The sequence below is a fragment of the Lutjanus erythropterus genome, chromosome 19 (assembly GCF_056507025.1).
Source record: "Lutjanus erythropterus isolate fLutEry1 chromosome 19, fLutEry1.hap2, whole genome shotgun sequence".
In the NCBI taxonomy this organism is placed as follows: domain Eukaryota; kingdom Metazoa; phylum Chordata; class Actinopteri; order Lutjaniformes; family Lutjanidae; genus Lutjanus; species Lutjanus erythropterus.
The window spans coordinates 15,095,470-15,115,508 of NC_139335.1; the positions used below are offsets into that span (position 1 = coordinate 15,095,470).

Genomic DNA, 20,039 nt, shown 5'->3' on the forward strand with positions numbered 1-20,039 from the left:
TGTAACTTCTTTCTTGTAACTTGAAAGTTAACAACAATAAAAACAGAACATAATGTGGCTTTTACCCTTTTAATAGTGACCATATTTCAGATTCACTTGCACAATTCTCCTCTTCCACCACTCCACAGTGAGTTCAGAGCATCAGTTACTAAACAATGTGTGCGTGTTGGAAATTTAACGTTCAAGCAGGGCAGATGCATGCTCATATGATTTACTTGATCTCAGCTCTTTAAAGGAATAGTTTGCATTATTTTCACGTTAGGTTGTATTAGGTACTTATTTATAGTCGGTGTATTAACTGCAGCTGAAAGAAGGTCGGCATGCCCCCGCTTTGCAGAAGCAGAAAGAAGTACCAGCGTGGAAGCTGAGCAATGGACAGCTGATTTTCTGGTCTACTCCTGCCACGATCGGTTAGTAAGTTTGTTATCGTGTGACATTTCAGTGTTATAAAGGGTCAACTCCTGTGTTCTGGAGGTAAAATTACTGATGAGAGAGTGATATTTGGCTTATATAATAGCACTTCCCCATCAGAAAAGGCTGTCTAAAAGAAAGAAAGCTAAAGCAGCAGAAATATTCTAAATACAACATACACTTAAACTGACAATGTTTTGGAGGTGGATCTTTTTAGCTGGCTTGCTGCTGATCCTGTCCAAAGCATGTCATTGCTTAGCTTCAAACACCGGTACTCCTCTCTGCTTCTCCAAACTGGGTGCATGCTGACCGCCATCTACTGTAGGTTATACGCTGACTGTTGATAAGTACATCATACAACCACACTTCAAATAATCCAAACTATCCCTTTCAAGTTTGGACGAAGGCATTGCTGCACTGTTGTAATAATACTGCAACACATCTTCATAGCTTTCTCTTCAACACTTAGACAAATAATTTAATGTGCACACCTGCAGTCACTGGTTTGATGAGGTTAATGAGCCCCTGGAGTTTGTTTGTATGTGTGTGTAAGGTGTGTGTGTGTTGGGGGGGGGTATAGTAAGTTTTAAAACCTTTCCTTTGTCTCCCTCTACTGGATAAATAATTACATCGCATGAAAAGAAATGCTAAATTTGTATACAGAAAAAAGGAGAGAGAGAGAGACAAAGAAATGCAAGCCAATTCTTGCCTGCGATAATAAACATCACTTCAACATTCAGCTGCTTGAATATGTACAAAAAAGCAAAAAAGCTTATTACACCTGCAGTGCTTGGCACCATAATATTATAGCAAATTAGACAGTTAAAAAATAAATACAGAGAAAATTAAATATCATTGTACTCTTACGTGGAAATAAATGTGAGTATGTACCTGCAGGTCATTTACGTATTATTTCATATTACAGTCCTGTGTCAGATAATGTTTGTTTTAGTCTGCACAGAACTGACCAGAAATACACAGTTTGTAAACTTAGTTGAAATGCAAGGTTAATTCAGTTGTATTAATCATAAGTATTTATATATGTATAGTAAGAGTTTACTGAGAACAGAGAACATACATCCGAGCAGCACAGTTCTGATTCTTACAAACAAGTCACGCACATAACTTCTGCACATTCAGGTCATGATGACCGACCTCTTTCAAGTATGTAAGTCGCATAACAGATGAGTGAGTTAGGAGAACATTCATAAGCTTAGGAGTGATTCTGACTCCCTGCAAAAATGGGTCTGGCACATAATGTGGGTGAGCAGGATGGCAGGTGAAGGAGTCACTGTGCGTACTGTTACTGTGGTCAGAGCTGTTTCACCTTTAGGTCCTTCTTTTCTGTCGCCCTTAAGTTTTTATAAAGGTTCCTATTATGAGATCTCAAGTCCATGTCTCAGCTCCTTCTCCTCATCCTGCACCAACAGCTCTTCACACATTGTGACAGTCATGGTTTGTGCTTGAAATAGGCTTCCACTGCAGAGAAAATGGAAAATAATATTAGTCAAGGAAAAAAAAAGAGCTAAATTATGACTCGACTTGAGTATGGTGTTAAATTTACCTGCATACTCCTGAGGCAGCATTGGTCTGTTGATAACAGTCTGAAATGCAGTGATCCAGTCTTTCTGGTCCTCCTCAGTCTCACATGCAAACAGAAACTTCCTGTCTGGGGTCACTATGGTGATTCCAAACTGCCAGTGGTAGCCTTGGATATTCGGGGGGAGGCCAGGAAGCACGGTGTAGCTGTTTTCCTTACTGCCAATGAACACCTCACCTCGTGCATAGGCATCCTGGAACCAGAGGCAGAAACACACACAGTTTAGTCATCCTGAGTGAAACAAAACCACTGATTTGTCAACTTTTGGCACATTGACCACCAAACCAAAATTGTCAGTCTCCACTTTTAACAACTTTTTAGTTTAGCTTAGTTTAGTTAACTGTATTTGGCTTTAGTTTAGAAAGGGACAATGCAAATTAAAAGGAGCAATATGTATAACTTGTGTGTCCAAAACTGAGCACTGCAGTCCAAATAGCAAGTTGGAGTCACAGACAGTATATTAAATAGATTGAAATCCTATTTAATATACAATCTATGGTTAAGTGAGTTGTTTCTTCCCGCCCCCTCCTCCAGAGACTCGAGGAAGCTCTTTATAACTGTAAGTACACATGGTAAAAAATGTCAGAATATACCCATAAGTCTTAAAAGGCTTCCTAAAATATAAAAAAGCAAAAGCACAGGACATGCAGTACCTATATTGATAGCTTTCTATCTAAAGGGAAAATATTTCATGCTGAGTTTTAGAGTTTACTGCACATCCAAAATAGACAGAGACTGATGCACAGTAGAGGAAAAAGGCATAGCAGCATCTGCTGGTCACAGTGTGTAACTACAGCAGTTTGCTCAGGACGTGCAGCCTTCATACCAGAGGGTCTTTGAAGTACATGAGCCTCCTGTCATCCATCGTGAACCACCTCTTCTTGAAGCCCTCTGTGTGCTGTGGGACACAAACAGGAGCAAAACATGTGTTGCCAGCTCAATTTATAGAGCAACAAATGTCAATAAATAACTTCTCTCTGCAACATGCTGTAAAGGCTTTGCATATTTGCCAAACTTATAAATCATGTGGTGTAAAAGTATTCTAACCACACAAATGAAACAGAGAAATGCGTTACCTTTGGACCAGTTTTCTCCATGTATCCCTCCTTGATGTAGTTCCTGGTTAACTTTGGCAACAACTACACAAACAAAGAGCAAAGAATTAGTCACTGATAAACTGTGCGTGTGTGTGCGCATGCAGGACATTTGACATTTTGTTTAACCATTCAGCTAGTCCAATTATTTCTCTTTTTCTCATGTCTGTCCAGACTAACAGATAGAGAAGACTTTAATTAAGGTATAATGTGTATTTTCTGGAATAATGGAAGTTAACACTGTACTGAAATGCATAATTCTAGTGAATAATTGAGAGTGAGAAACATGGTGTCTTCACTTTGAGACTATTTCTACAGAGGACTGATAGAGAGCTGAACATTATGATGAACACTGAAGCTGACCTTTGACCTTTTTGATATAAATTGTCATCACCGCATAATTTTACCTTATTAGATATTTGTGTGACATTTTGTCAAAATTAGCAAATTAATTCTTGTTATGTGAGGTCACAGTGACCTTTACCTTTGACCTCAAGAATGAGATGGACAGACAACCCAGAAACATAATGCCTCTGGCCACAGCTGTCACCGGCACAGAGGAATAAAAATACTTACAAATAATCAGATTTATATAGTACTTGAATCAGCCAATTAAATACTTTTCAAAACTGTAGAATGCAACGTCCATTCAGTTTGTTCAAATTCCCAAATCCCCACAATACATACAAACAATACGATGTCAGCATCCTCAATTGTAGCTACGGCCCTGTATGTTTTTCCTTGTATGTGTATGTATGCGTGCAATGAGTGAACTCACATCAGAGGTGGGAGCTCCAGGAAAAGCCACCTGCAGGTAGTGAAACCTGGCTGCTCTGATGGCGTTGAACCAGTCCACCATTTCCTTCAAGACGGGAACATCAGGAAGTTCATTGACTGACTAATTAAGCATTACATAAAATGCTCATCACTGTCATTATTAGACTAAATGGCTCATCTAAATTCCATAAAATGCTCTAAACCAGAGGGAGATGTCTCATAGTGTAATTATTTCTCTTGTGTGAGTTTAGTGAAGCCTCTAGCTATTATTAAGGATTACACTACTAAACATCAACTACATACTGACTTGTAATGGCAAACCATATCCACCAGAGGGACACACACACCCTATAAAAAACAGTGAACAGAGGCACCACACCTCACCTTTCCATCCTCATGGTAAACAAAGATATTCCTAGTGCTGTTGTCCTTCAAATAGGTTATCTGCAGGCCGTGCGCTGTGCCGATTTTTGTTGGTTGGAAAGAGGCATTCACAGTATTGATCTTCATTATCGCTTTAGGCTCTCTGGCCTGCAGGAAGGAAGGAGATTTTTAGGAGAGAGATGGTCAGTGGTGTAGTCTTGATTCTCCTTTTAACCTTATCACAATGCTCTAAACTTGCAATAAGTATTTTAAATTTGGAGTTGCACAGGATCTCCAGATGTCAGCAGATAATTCAGGATATTTCTAGAGACAGTGACTGGGCATTGAGACCTGCAGATAAAAAAAAAGACAAAAAGTAGAGAAAAAAGTGGAAAGAGGGAGAAAACACTCACATCATGCTTGTTGAAGTACTTCAAAACGCCTTCCCGTTCAGACAGAATGAATTTTCTGCTGAGGTACTGTCCGTTGTCTCTGCCTCGTTTCCATAGAAACCCCTCCCTGTAGCCTGCCAGTAGGGGGGACACAAGGGTCCCATTTCATTGACACGGAGCAGGAAGACAGAGAGAGAAAAGAGAGAGGGAAGACATAACAGATGTTTAACAAAATACTAAATACAATACAATTATATAGAAACATAGATACCACATTCCTGATTTGACCTGTGCCTGAAATTTGGTTTTCTAGAAACATGAAAAATGTAATATGATACTGGTTACCTGTTGGAATTAAATTCAGTTACCGAGGACGATCTAATCATGAACCATCTGAATAGCTAACAAGCAACCAGATGGGATTACAATAAGATAATAGGTATAGAAATCTACATTTTTGGAGATACAAACACAGAAATTGTAAATAATCCACACTTGATGTTTCCTATTCATAGATCAGAGCCTGCATGTCTCAGTGGAAGTCATGGCTATTCAGAAAGTTCAGAGTTTTGGCACTGAGCTAATTAGATCGTCTCCAGTAACTGAATTTAACTCTAACAAGTAACCGGTACCTCTCATGTTTATAACAAACTGAGTTTTATGAAAATCTGCTCAGAATTAAGCAAGTTCCAGTTATTCTGCAGTAAAATCTGCATCTCGCAATGCACACTGTATTGTATACTAGTGGATCCTGACCTCCCAAATATGGCGGCCGTTCTGACATAAAGTACCGGCAAATCAGGTATCTACCATACCATATCCCAAAAAATCTAAAACAAACATTCATACAGAAGAGGAATTCACAAATGGTAACTATAAGGAACATCACACTACTGATCAGTTTGATAATTATTTAGATAAACTTAAAGCTGCATGAGTTGAATTCTTGGCCATTTGGGGGCAGAAGAAGAAGAAGAAGCAATAAACACAACTTTGACATATTATCCCCTTATAAAGTTGAAACTTCATAAGGGTTTATAAGTTCACATGTAGCCTATTTACACATCCAGCAGACAGAACTGCATCAGCATTCACTGTGAGTGCACTAAAACTCTAATTTTCCTTATTTTAGAGACACTGCTGACAGCTCCTACAGTACCAAGCTTGTAATATTGGTGACCTTGTGTGTGCGTGTGTGTGTATGTGTGTGTGTGCACACTTTTAGGTTATGTGGTTACAGTTGTAAGCAGCTCTGCAGTGATGGGAGGAAGCACCTCTGCTTTTACTACACATAAATAATTCAGCTTCAACTGATGGCTTCCTCTACAAGCCTGAACATCACTGAAATAAACTCTATCTCACACTCTAACGCACACACACACACACACACCCAAGACTTTTTGATTAACAACCACCAAGCGCCTCGTATTTTTCTAACTATATCCAATGGGCAGGAATGAGTCTATTTTTGCAGGTATATGCTCCATAATTTTTAATCTCCTCGGAATAATATGTACATATTTTCTGTCTCACTGACACAAGCACACACACACGCACGCATGCACACACACACACAAGCACACACACAGCTTGTTGGCTCTGTTCCTGGGCCTGTTCCTGACACTGGCCTCTCTGCCTCTACCCAGCATGAGCCAACTGAAAACAGGACTGCAGGAATAAAATGCACTCTCATTGCCCTGTGCACACCCAGCCAGCGCACACACACGCACACACACGCACACACACACACACACATTAACCCACTTACACAGATCAGCAATATTTAACAGAAAAGGATCTGAATTAATAATGAATAAAATGTCTCTTTCTTCAATTTGAGGTTCACAATTTCATTTTTTTTACGTGTTAGCAGATTTCAGTGAGAACACTTTCACAGCAACAGAACCCACTTTCAGCCATTAGTCATTAGGTGTTTTCCAGCAGCAACATGACACTGCAATAAGCAACTAAAAACCATACTTTCATTACTTTTGAATTTTCTTTTTAAATTTTAGTTTATTTCATGTTTTGGGAAGTCCATTAGATTTCTTTTAGATTTTTATTTGATCAGTTAGTGTCATTTTAATTTCAATAAGAGTGCATTTATACAAAATGCAGTGTGTTAAATGTAATAATCATAATAATAAACCCCTGTGGTGCCAACTCACAGCTTCACATAAATAGCACTTGATTGTTTTCTTTTATAACCCCAATTTCAAAAAACAGTGACAACAGAATGCAACGATTTGCAAAAACTGTTCAATTTAAATTTAATCGAGTACAGTACAATGGCAAGATATTTAATGTTGAAACTGATAGACTTTATTGTTTTTTTGTAAATGTACACTCATTCTGAATTTGATGCCTGCAACATGTTTCAAAAAAGTTGGTACGGGCAAAAAAAAAACTTGTCTGGAGCCCAAGCTCATCTGAGATGCTCCCAGAGTGGAAACGTATGCTGTGGTCTGACGAGTCCACATTTCAGACATTCGTTTTTGGAAATTATGGATATCATGTTGTCCAGGCTAAAGAGAACCATCCAGATTGTTTCCTCACTTTGGTATGGGGGTGTGTCAGTGCTCATGGCATCATGGCTAACTGTTACATCTGTGAAGGTCCCATTCATACTGAAAGGTACATGCAGGTTTTGGAGGAACATATGCTGCCATCAGAGATGTCCCTGCTTATAACAGCAAGACAATGCACAGACAAGAGACGTTCTGCATGTGTTACAACAGTGTAGTAAAAGACTTCAGATACTAGACTGGTCGAGCTGCAGTCCAGACCAGTCTCTCACTGAAAATGTGTGGTGCATTATGAAGCACAAAATATGATGACAGGGACCCTGGACTGTTGAGCACTTGAAGTCATATTCTGTATATCAAGCAAGAATGGGAAAGAATTTCACTTTTAGACCTTCAACAATTAGTGTTCTCGGGTGCCAAAGTCTCACTGAGTCTTTGTAAATCATTGCATTCTGTTTTTGTTTTACACAACGTCCCAACTTTTCTGGAATCGGAGTCGCACGTGGAAATCTCCAAAACAGCAGACTACATCACAGATAGCCGATAAATTTCCCCTGCAAAAAACTGCAGGAGAAAAGCGTTTCCATTGAAAGTAAAGTGCCTCGGTCAAATGCTGGTATGGTTTGAGCTAAAGTGCAATGTGATAAAAAGAAAAGAACGGAGATAAATTTTGAGAGATAATTACATCTCAGATGCCAATTTCCTCTGGGAAATGGATGAGAATTTAAGAAACAGAGACCGTTTGTCTGCTGGTCCACTTGCACCGGTCTCTCTCCCTCCATCCACCCCTCTGTCCCTTCCTTTGCTTCAGTTCTTTGCTTCCTTGTACTGTACGGCAATACAGTCAACCACAGACAGCTGTAAACTTCTGGTTGAGCAACGGCTTCTTCAATTATTCATGATTCAGAAAGTTTTGTTCCACCGCTAAGAGGACAAGAACATAACACCGCAGAGGAGAAGAAGAGAATTCATTCACTGTTACAATAGGGTGTCAAAGATTTACAAACACTTGGGAGAGCTGAGCCACAGCGACTTTCTTTCTTCAGATCCACAACAGATGGCTGCTGGTTTCTCTCGGCCAGAAATCCAGGAGCAATATTATATAGAATACTTGTACACAAAAGAGGCCATTCTTCCTCCAGGGCGCAGACACACAGCCACATGCTTGTAAACCTCTGCACAGCACAACACAAGAGACCATTGACAGAGAGGGAAAGAGACGCAGAGACACAGGGAGCAAGAGTTTGACAGTCATGAGACTCTGATAATAGCGCTTTATCTCGTCTACCTTAAAGTGAGATTTGGCTTTTTCTTTTTGAAACAGCACCAATCTGTTTGAGAAATGCCACACTGTATTGTAGCTTTTCAGTTCACGGTGGAGGCACCTCTGAAAACTACCTACTAATGTTTTAACTCTGAATGTAAGAGGGTTGTTCAACTGTAACCCTGTAGGAACGTAGCGTGGCTCTGGTTAAAGGGGAACTATGGTGAGTGCAGACATCAATATCTGTCTCCTAATCATGAGTACTAGAGCTTGTAAACTTTGGTGTGAACTTGACACTGTCTATTTGTAGTAGTGTGATGTAATTTCTATAACCACAGTCCTGCCCCATAACTTAATGCCTTTATATTACACTATTATTATGTATTTACTTGGTTATGTCTCTCTCCTCCTTGCACATACCTGTGTATTCCTCTTGTCACAGCTTGACATACATGAATATGCGCTTATATACACTTACTAGGGCTGCACAATATGGATTTGTTTTTTAGCCGATGCAATAATCGATGATTACCTGCATGTCATGACCTATACTAAAAAAAAGACAACCAATAATTTCAGATTTCTCAGTTTGGACTCTTCAAATGTTTGTGTACTATATTTTATTTTGTAAAGTTCATCAAAAATCTTCACAAAACTATTTGACTTGTGATCCCTTATGTAAAGCAGTGGCGAGTTTGGTCCTTTCAGATGTCATGGCGTGTCCCACCAAAGAGACATTTCCCCTGTAAACTCAGAGGGTTTTGTTAAATAACTGTTTGAGACCTAAAATGGTAAAATCATTCAGTATTTCCCAAAAAAAACCAAAAGTAAAGAAAAAAATATAAATTTGTGCAGCAGTATCTAACACTGTCATTTTACTTTTACTTTGACACTTTAAGTAATACTTCTGTACTTTTACTTTAGCTTTACTTTTGAATAACTTTTACTTGTAATGGAGTATTTTTAGAGTGCTGTAGGATCTGAGTACTACTTTCACCAGTGTATATCATAGATAAGATTCTTGGCACTTAAAGAGACAGTAATGGCTCAATTGTAGCATCTGCACACTTGTTGCCAGTCAGCCGGGGGGGTGGGGGGCATCCATTACTGATTAGGTGAGTCTGATTAGCATTCTAGTCAGTGCCACTTTCTCTCTTTTAATAAGGCTCCACTGGGCGATTAGCCAAAAACACATTTGTCAATTGTGACACATGCAGACACATGATTCAGCACAAAACAGAGATAAGGGTTATGTAATTCACATTTAGTGAGGAATTGAGCGTAGGCCAATGACAAAATGATTACATGCAGTAAACCACGAGAAAAGGATGAGACATATTGTGGTTAGGCAGGCACAGAGGTGGATGCAGATAAGAATAAACATGAAGCTAGAGCACAATAAAAAAAAATAAAAAAGGACACATGAGAAGCTGCAAGAGGACAGGAAAGGGCAGTTTTGTTCCCTTGATAACCAGCTCTCATTGTCTCTGCAGCATAAGCCACGCTGGCACACCGTCTATCTGCCAAATGAGCAGTCAAGACAATCTGACTAGTGAGCTAATTGGGCTGGGCACTGTAAATGAGCAGTGGGTAATGGTGCGTACTGGGCCATGAGTTGTGTATTATTATACCCTTTGACAGAGTAATGTAATTTCTGGTCCAAACAGAACCTACAACACACACTGAACCCCGGCAGACATCGATACACAAACTGGATAAACTAAAGTAGGAACACAAGTTTGCGCTGCTTTGCTTTAAAATCCCTACTAAGAACTGTGTCACATTTTTCAAGCAACCATCTTTCCTCAGTGTTGATTAAAGTTACAGATTGCAAATGAGCAAGATACATTCAAATTATAGTCAAAGATTTTGCAAATGCACTTACTGGTTTGCCTTCCTAGAGTTAGATGAGAATATTAATATAAGTCTTCTTTCTGTGGGTTAAATATGGACTGAGCACAACTTGCATCATCCTCCCCCTCCAAGCGTGTACAAGAAACTATGGTGGTGGAAAACACAAAAGGCCCAATCTAGAGCCAGTCTTTGATTTGTCTGTTCTGGACTACTGTAGAAACATGGCTGTTGGACATGACAGCCTCTGTGGAAGAGGTTAAGGGCTCATTTTAAAGTAATGAAAGCACAACGGTTCTTATTTTCACTTGATTATATGCTAATGAAAATATACTGAATGACTTACATTTCTGCCATATTCTGCCAATAAATCTTCCAAAATCTTACACACTGGACCTTTAATTGGAGGCAAAAAGTGTGAGATGAGGCCTGCTTTCCTTTCCTCCGTCCCTCTTTATCTCAGATTTCATCAGCTGTTTCACCCAAGAATGTTGGTAATGATAAATGGATGATGCTGTGTCCCTGCTGAGCATTCATTCAGTGCTGAATAGGTGGTGCTGTGTGAGACGCAGACAATTACTTGTTTTCCTGAGTGAGCAAGTCTAAGGTGTTTGTGCGCACGTAACTGTACAGAGGCCTGTTTAATTCTTACCTGCCGAGTAGGGCTCCTGCCTCTCCACACACATAAACTCCTTCCTCTCGTACTTGGCTCGGATCCATTGTTCCCGCAGGAGCCTGCAGAACAGTTGGTGTTGATGTTTACTTCATGCTTGAGCTCATTTGTTGGAAACGTCTCATTAACTTACATGGACGTAGAGCCTCGGAGCTACATTTCATGCAAACAAATATTACAAATATTACGTGGCTCAACGTCTTGTAATTATCACTTGTGTCTCTATTTGTCCTCCATATATTGTGATTTTGATTATACAACTCGTGCTCTTCTTGCATCTCTCTCATCCATCTTTATTACATTAATTTCTCTGGTCCCTTAGCAATTATCCTGAACATCCACAAACCATCACGCATAAACAAACGCTTTGTATGTGTATGCATCTGCAGCATGCAAGACAACTCATCTGCATTTCACCTAACCAGCAATGTCACTCTCAACAAATCAGCATCACAGTATTTAATGTAATGGCTCTGTGCAGCTTTTCCCGCGAGTGCTCAAAGCCCTTCACGCATAATGGATTTGCCTTTTTCTCTAATTATCGTCTCCTTTGTACAGCCTTACATATGTCACCCCTCATAAATACAACACAAGACCACTCTAAAATAAACTTCACACAGCTCAGTGTTGTGTTATTACCTATTGTTATTTATGTCACTGGGTGGCTGAGAAGAAAACCTCATACTGAACAGTTGCTTCCTGTTCAAACTGCAGGAACTTGCCATTCTTATCGGTTTCTGTATGTCAGCCTGGCTACTAAAACCCTCTTGTTGCCCCTATGTTAATGAATGCATGCATCTGTGGAACAATAATTGACCATTCCTAAGTCCCGCCCATTTTTAATAACAGCAGGGCAAACCTGGATCTGATGGAACCTCAGTCACCTTTTCCCCTGTTGTATTTAAATATACTATGTGGTATACAGTTATCTTTTGCCCCTTGTTGTGGCAATCCTGTTTTTTTTTCTTTGAAGCCATTTTCATATCAAGAGATGTCATCTTTATTTCATTGACAGTCCGACCCTCCAGTAAGACAGCATGTACAGCACTCGTTCTCTCTTTTTTTTTTTTTTGCTTTAGCAGGTCTTTTATTTCCAATTTCTTACTTTTCTTTATGAATCTCCGAAACCAACACATGAAGCTCCAAACTCCTAAAGTTTTTCTTTTTACTCTTCAATGTCCTTTTCGTGAATGAACACTTCCTGACAGATGGGACAGGAAGCACAGCCTTATATGACATTTTTGGGGCCTAAGTCTCATGCACCTGCACTCAAATACGCACAGGCGGATCATTTGTGGTTATCTTAAGTTACAAGTGTTTGTTCAATCTGACAGGGCATGGTCATACGTGGCCTACATACAGAAAAAAGTACGAGAAATGTAGGATAAGAATATGAAAATGTTCTTGCATGAGGCCCAATGTCTGCAACAAGGATGGATGTGTATAACCTTCATGTCCACAGCTGTTCAAAACCAGATATGCACTTATCACTCTTACTGTATATTCAGAGGTGACCAACTGTACAGAAGAACAAAAACACCTGGATCACACATCAGGGAGGACGGAGGAAGACACACCACTTACGTGCAGTCTTTGTGCGTGGGATGGTAGTAGAAGGCGGGAACGATCTGCTCATATTTGGCCTTGGAAGCATTGTTACCCACAGAGTCCATAAACTGTAGAGAGGAGGAAGAGAGGTGTTTGTAAGGGATATCTGTGTGTATGTGTTTGGTTGAAGAGGACAGGTCACACGCACACACACACACAAATATAATGAGGTGCTTTCAGCTTAGCGTTTGTGTGGCTGACACCTTGCCCAGAGGGAGACATTACTGCTGCCATGGCTGCTGCTTCTTTTGTGTCTCTCTCTTTAACACAGAGGACACTGCTCAGCATGCAAAAGCACGCAGTGAGGAAACTACAGAAACTACAAATCAAGGAGAGAGAGAGAGAGAAAGGAGACAAAGGATGGACAGCAGCATTATGGTCAATCTGACTGGAACAGACCCATAGAAACAATACATTATTCTTTTCAGCTCATTCTTGGCATTGTCACTGTGAAATAAACCAGTACTTAAAGTGAGTTTTAAAGTCCCAAGATTCAGCAGACGCACACATACACCCTCTCATACATACACAAAGATATTGGTTGTATTTGCCAGCTGCTGGCTCATGCCTTTCAGGCCGTGCTGAATTGAGACGGATGACTTGTCTATTCTTCCGAGCAGGGATGCAGGGGCGGAGCGGCAGGCAGAGAGTGATGCTCACAGTGGAGCAGGGTGGGTAGGGTGAGGGCGAGGCCTGAGGCTGCAGATGTCGCTTCAAGCCAAGTTTCAGACTACAGTCAATGGCTGATCCTCTCTTAAAATACAGGGCTTTCCACTATGTTCACTATTTGCACAAATAAAATCCCCCCACATGTTACGTGAAATGTTTTTACACCAATATTCACACATGTATGCTTTTTTTAATTAGATGGTTCACCATTTTCCCATTTCCAGTAGATGAGTTTGCCTTTCTGTTTTGTTTTCTGGTGTGTGCCAGAAAGCAGAGACTCAACTCATGTCTGTGTGAGACAGCAGAGAGAAAGGTGTTTTTTACAGTGTCTGTGTGTTCTGCACTCGGTACTTTTGTGGCGTCTCACTGAATGTCTGTGGTCTGAAGTTCAGTTTCTCTTCTGCGTCCCTGTTTGCACTGTCAGGTGTCTCCTTCATTTTGCTGTTTCTTTCAGCTGGAGAGGAGATGTGTTAAGTTACTGCTGATGAAAACCCAACAGTTCTTGATTTTGCTGCTTCATAATCCATGCTTTTATGTAACAAAACAAAATACTGTGAAGAATTTAAGAAAAAATGTCCACCATTTTACAGATGCTCGACTAAAGACGAGTCCTTCATCAGTAAATAAACACCTTCAAATGGGTGCAAACTCCGCCATCCGGGGCTGATGTACCAAAAGAGACAAACAGCACGTAAGCAGTGTTTGAAAAAGGAACAAAAGAGTCACAGAAGTTACCACTCTCTGTTTGCCTGACTGACTGCCCTCAGGTTAGCCCCAAAACGTCCTCCATCACAGGAGCATCAATTAAGGTAATTAAAGGTGCGCAGTTACTTGGAAGCAGCAAACTGTTACACACTCCCAACCATTACAAATATCACCTAAATAACATTGATTGACTTATTATATTATTGTACATATGAACTGAAAATACCTGTACATACTCTAATTCCTCCTAAACAAATTAACTTAAATTGCTGTTGTTTTACTGTTTTTAAAATAACTTATATTATTTATTACCTACTTTTTTAACCAAACGTCAATGAATTGCATTTAGGCTCCTATAGTGAGTGTTAGTGAGTGTTTTGTCCCATGTAAAAGGGGCTCGACACGACATACAGGAGTTCTCACCTCCACCTCAGCGGAGCTCCAGGGATCCAGTAGGATAGATTTCACCTTGCTGATCTGAGCAATGTTTCTATGGAGGCCTGAGCAGCTGTGACACACAAACACACCCAGGGTGTAGGATGCCCACTCCGGATCTGCAACACAGCATGAAGACACATGTGTAAACACACAAAAACCATTTAAAGCTCAAAATACTTGAATAAACTGAAACTAAAATTCCTTCTATCAGACAATGAAAACAGTGGTTAACACATTTTTATAGGCAGACAGAGTCTGTTTTTAATACATGCTGGTGATTCTCTCAGTACTAAGTCACTTGTCTTTGCCTATAAAGGAAATCTATTCTCATAAGGAAAGCAGGTCACTGATCACCTCCGTGACCTAGATTTAACAAACGAGTCCCCATCCTCAGACTGATCACCAGACCCTCTCACAGTTTCACAGATGATCAATGTGTGGGTGAAAAACAGCTGGATTGTATTTAGGTTTGTGTCAGATCAGACCGAGGGGTTTCCTTTGAATTTTTCAGTGTGGTGGCAGTAGTGAGAGGGAGAGAGACGAGACTCGGCACCACTGATTGCTCACCTTGAACCACCCCGGCAGGGTAGTGTTTCATAGATGCTATTTCTGCCCCCCCCCGACACACACACACAGACAGTAACACTATGAAATGCCCCATAATACAGTATTTACACAACAGCAACCCACATTTAGTGTACTGTACAAGCGCTGAGAAATTTATCGCTGTTGAGGGGGAAATCCATGCATTTATAATCTCTACATTTGGAGCTACTTGTGTTTTTTAATGAGTGTCGGAAATTGACATATCTACTGTATAGGAATGGACATTATTATCGTCATCTGTATCAGCAGGAAAACGTTTTAAAATGAAGTATCGGAATCAAAGTGCTTGATTATGGTCACATGGCACAAATATGTCTGTGGTGTGGAAGTTTTTTTGAAGTGTCTAAACAGATATCTAAGTTACAGTTTGCAATGACTGCTCGACGTCAGTCATGAGAAGCAGCCAATTGCATTTCTTCAACAATGCAAATGTAATTGTCCAGCCACATCCCAATCATTATGACAGACGACCAAAGAGAAATAAAACTGGCAGCAGTAGTTTTCTTATTTTTCTTATGGAATGTGTCCATTGTATTTTATTTTGAAAAGCACTGTACTTTATATCTGCATGTGCCACTGGACCATCACAATAAGAGTGCAGAAATGTTAACTCATAATAAAAGAGAACTGATTTTCTCTGCAGTTAGGTGGGGAAAAAATATCAATTTATTGGTACTGTCAATCAGCCAAAATCAGTTGGAAAATATCAGCATATTGGATATTGTTAAGTATCCAATATCATGTATCCCTACTACTATATATGTATAGTTATGACTCTGTGCAACATGTCATACACACCTGCATTACATTCACACTGGTTTGCATGCATGCATTATATGAGTCACTTCAACCACTAATACCTCTGACATTAACACCTCTGACATGATGCAAACAAATTGATAAAATTACTTTTTTGTAACACATCACTAATGTTTCAGCGCTCATGACATTTTTCTGTGCTCTCAAAAAAGCTCAGGGAAAAGGTCAGACCAACCACACAGTTCAAACATTTCTTCAAAGGGAGACAAGTGTGCAAATAGCATGCAATGTGGCAATCATCAATTTAACTGAATTCCTCAAGAATCCATGGCTTGTTTGCTGTTTTCCTTTCTTTTTTAAAGCTAATGAGTAAATAAGAAGACATGTTTTGTTATCACAAGATACGCTCACCTGTTTAGAACAGACACAGAACAGCCAGCAAACATGTAAATGACTACACACACACATACAGCTCTTCCTATACGTCAAAACCTCATGTTCAGAATTATTACAGCGATCACTGTAAGGTGAGAATACAGCTGCCATGGTGGTTATTGTGTGACTGGGACTGTGTCAAGTAGTTCGTGTGAGCGTGCTGCGGCCCTTCAAACATTGCACATGAAAACTAAGTGACCACACATCACAAAAATAGCATGAGAACAAAAAACTATGACTTCCTTGTGCGTAATCACAAAGCTGCACCCTTGTAAGACCGTGCATCTGTACACAAGAGACAAGAGGCTGATGTGTGGTTAGCCACTCCCATCTGCTCTCTATAATGCCTGTAGCTTGTTCAGAATTAATTCAAGCAAAAATGGCCACAAATTGCCAAATATTCTCTGATTTCAGTTTTGAAAATGAAAGGAGTTGGTGCTTTTCATTGACACAATTCATTTTAAACTATGTGAGGCATAATATCAAGTGAGCAGGTCATTATTGCAAAATAAACCCTAACAGGGTGGTGCAGGACAGAATTTACTTTGCAATAATGACCTGTTGACTGTATGTTATCACACTTATTACACGGCTACTAGTGTAAAATCAAATCAACAATTTGGCACAAAATATTAATTTAAAAACGATTTAATGATTGAAAGTGGTTCTACTGCAGAACCACATCCATAGCAATGGTCTGTTCTTCATGGCAATGGTCTGTTAAGCAGAAACAATGGACCTTAGAATGCCGTAACTGACCAATCAAGTATTCAACAAAGCTGTGTAATAAAATGTCTTTGTTTGATCAAAACATTTAAGATGCAATCTTGGGCTCTGGGAATGATTTTTTGGCATTTTAAAAAGCTATTTCGTTAAATTATGATTACTCTGTAAAATTATCATCAGATTATTTGATAATGAAAGTAATCATTATTTGCAACCCTAAATATGTGCATCCTTTAAGAGACCTTTGCATTTAGAGCTTTAATATTTCAATGTCTCGGAACAGAACTGCAATGATTAATCTATTATGAATCATTATCAAATTAATTTCCAAGTAATTGACCTTTTTAGAAAATAAAAATAAAAAAAAGCAAATGTGAATATTTTCAGGTTTCTTTGCTCCTTTATGTCAGTAAACTGAATATCTTTGAGTTGAGGATGTCATCTTGGGCTTTGGAAAACAATGATCGACATTTTTCACCATTTTCTACCACTTTATAAACCAAATAACTAATCAGTTAATTGAGAAATAATCGACAGTTTAATCGACAATTAAAACAATCTTTAGTTGCAGCCTTAATCTTGAACGGTAATTCTAAAAGCAGTAAAACATAAAACATTCAACAAAGTACACCAAATCTTTATGACTCTCGCTCTGGCTGCAGATGAGCCTTTTTTTCACAAACCACACCTGTTTACTCTGTAGTGAACTGTACATTTGGGAAGTGCAAACCTAGGTGTGACCATCAGTGTGTGTGTGTGTGTGTGTGTGTGTGTGTGTGTGTGTGTGTGTGTGTGTGTGTGTGTGCAAAAGGATAGATGAATACATGTTTGGCCCCTCAACCAACATAAAAAATATAAATATATACAAAAAGATACCACACCTAGGGATAAGAATAGGACCTGACTGAGCTCTAAATTCAAAGAAAAACTTATAGGTCGACATGTGTTACTTGTTTGGTTAATCTATGAAAACTGCTAGAAACCTACAAAATAAATACAACTGGTTGTGATACATTATTTAATAGTGTTATTTTCCTGTATGTGGAACTGTCAACTGTTTCATATTTCATAGCCATGCCTGGACCACATCGTGACTGTCTGAGAAGAGAAAGTCAACGACCTTGTACTCTCTCGCGAAAGACAACCGGAGACATGCTGTTAAATTCTGGCTGCGTGCAGTTAATTATTTGTAGCCTACTTTATAATAAGCCAGATCAGTATAACACATAACGGAATGTATGAACAAACAGGCTGAAGTAGGGAGAGGTCACTAAAATGTGTCCCGGCAGCAGCATCAGTGTGTCTCCGCTCCAGCGTACCTGCAGCTCCGCAGTCGGCACAGTTTCCGTTCCCAGGTTTCCCTAGAAGCTGTTTCAAGCGCTGCCTGTTCTTTTCTTGGTTCGAAGTCATGATGCGAATGTTTCTGCTCAGATGCCTGCTCAGCGGCCGAAAACCTCAAACTCTCATGCATCGAAAGTAAAGATTGCCGCCGGACGCGCCGGACTGAATTTGTAAAAGCGCGTCGCGACGCGTCCTCAGGACTAATGGAAAGGCTGTAATCTTAGGTGGTGGGTCGCTGGACAGCGGGGCATGGTCAGCCGTGTGTGTGTGCTGTAAAAAACCCTAATAGATGCAACAGTAAGTCTTCTCTGTCCCTCTGTCTGGAGTGAGACCCCCAGTGGCCATTATGGATGTAGGAAACAAACGCGCTCACGACACTCCTAGACAGACAGACAGACAGACAGAGAAACACCCACATTTCGCCCCAGTTTGTCTCCTTCACGAGGGTAGACAGGACGGCTGCAACAAGCCCATCTCCAATTAGCAAAATGCTAAAATATATAATATAAGTTCTGAGTGAGCATAATTTTCATACTGAGTTCAGGTTCTCAATTTCCCACGTGGCCAGGGAGTATGGATGAAAATTAACCTTTGACTAGTTATTTACAGTAATACTGCCCCTGATAAATAAATACAGACAGATACATTCATACATCTGCTGTTGCATGTATTTTAAAAAGTGTTTTGGATGTATGAAAGTGTGTTATTTTTTTTGTCATACATCGTTGTTGTTTTGACTTGAAGTGGCATGCTTAGCATGTGTCAAAGTTAGTGTAGACCTATGTTCTACACACAAACAAACAATAACTGTTGTTTGATAAATCACCAGTAAATAATACTATGTCATTGGGAAATAAATAAATAAGAATACTATTTTAACATGTTGCAACCGCCCCCTTATCATGTTGTAGTTGTCCTCGGGGTTGGAGTCAACGTCTGACTTCTTCCATTCAGATAAATATTGTGAACGATGTGTCATATTCAACCATCTTTAAATGGTCTGGATAACTGGTAGACCTATGTAAGTTTAATATATAAAGACTTGATTGGTCTAGAGAGAAATGCAAAATAGTTGCAACTTTCCCCAGTCTCCCCTATTTCCCAGCCTGGAAATACTTGATAATTATTTGACTTGATCTTGTGTTTGACCTAAAAAGACAAAATCTGTGGAATTAATTTAGTAATTTTTCATTTAAACACCAATCCTACTTTATTAAAATATATCCTTGATATAAATATTATGCTGGAGGCATCAGACTCCATATAAAATGATTACTAAGTCCAAAAAGGGTCATGTTCCATTTAGTGTAGCAGAGCCTTTCCTGTAAACAAACATGCACAATGGCAGCACCCTGACTCTGTTTGACCTGAATGCAACAGCACCTTACGTTTGCAACACCCGTGTTTACCCCAGCACTTCATGTCAAAATGGCTGCTGGGGAAAAGGCCTATTCTTGTGCCTTTAATTTAAAAGAAAGGAATTTCTAAAAAATCACACCTACGTCTTTTCACTCGTGGCTGATCAGACCTGTCTTCAGGTTGAAAGTGGGCAAAACTGTGTTTGGGATTTATGTGAGGTCATCAGCAATTGTGACTGCCAGGTGTTACATTGTGAGCACATTGTCTTTTTGGTTAATTTTCATTTGAAAGTACGGCAGGCACATTAAACATTAACACGTTCTCCAGAGATTACATAAGGGTAAGTTGAGCAAACAAACCTGGCATGCACTGAGCCAAGAAGGTTAACAACGAAGGCCTTTCAGAATTTTGACCAGACAGTGACAGACTGAATTCTCATACAG

At 39.7% G+C, this 20,039-nt stretch overlaps 1 protein-coding gene across 1 annotated transcript; it reads right to left on the reverse strand.

The window, feature by feature from the left end:
- Positions 1-1,486: 1,486 nt before the first annotated feature.
- LOC146309500 (arf-GAP with dual PH domain-containing protein 1-like) lies at positions 1,487-18,542 on the reverse strand. Its single transcript, XM_084744076.1, has 11 exons — positions 18,216-18,542; positions 14,356-14,486; positions 12,535-12,626; positions 10,930-11,012; positions 4,659-4,771; positions 4,267-4,413; positions 3,884-3,967; positions 3,088-3,150; positions 2,838-2,909; positions 1,976-2,204; positions 1,487-1,890 (listed from the first exon to the last, which is right to left on the reverse strand). The coding sequence occupies exons 1-11, from the start codon at positions 18,304-18,306 to the stop codon at positions 1,862-1,864; spliced, it is 1,134 nt and encodes a 377-aa protein (XP_084600202.1). The 5' UTR covers positions 18,307-18,542; the 3' UTR covers positions 1,487-1,861.
- Between the last annotated feature and the right edge of the window lie 1,497 nt (positions 18,543-20,039).

Bases quoted from the DNA above. Each gene is read 5' to 3' on its own strand.
- LOC146309500 (XM_084744076.1), bottom strand. From the start codon at position 18,306: ATGACTTCGAACCAAGAAAAGAACAGGCAGCGCTTGAAACAGCTTCTA. The intron at 3,968-4,266 runs GTGAGGTGTGGT...CCCGTCTTGAAG, and splicing joins TTTACCATGAGGATGGAAAG to GAAATGGTGGACTGGTTCAA. The intron at 1,891-1,975 runs GTAAATTTAACA...TTTTCTCTGCAG, and splicing joins GCTGCCTCAGGAGTATGCAG to TGGAAGCCTATTTCAAGCAC.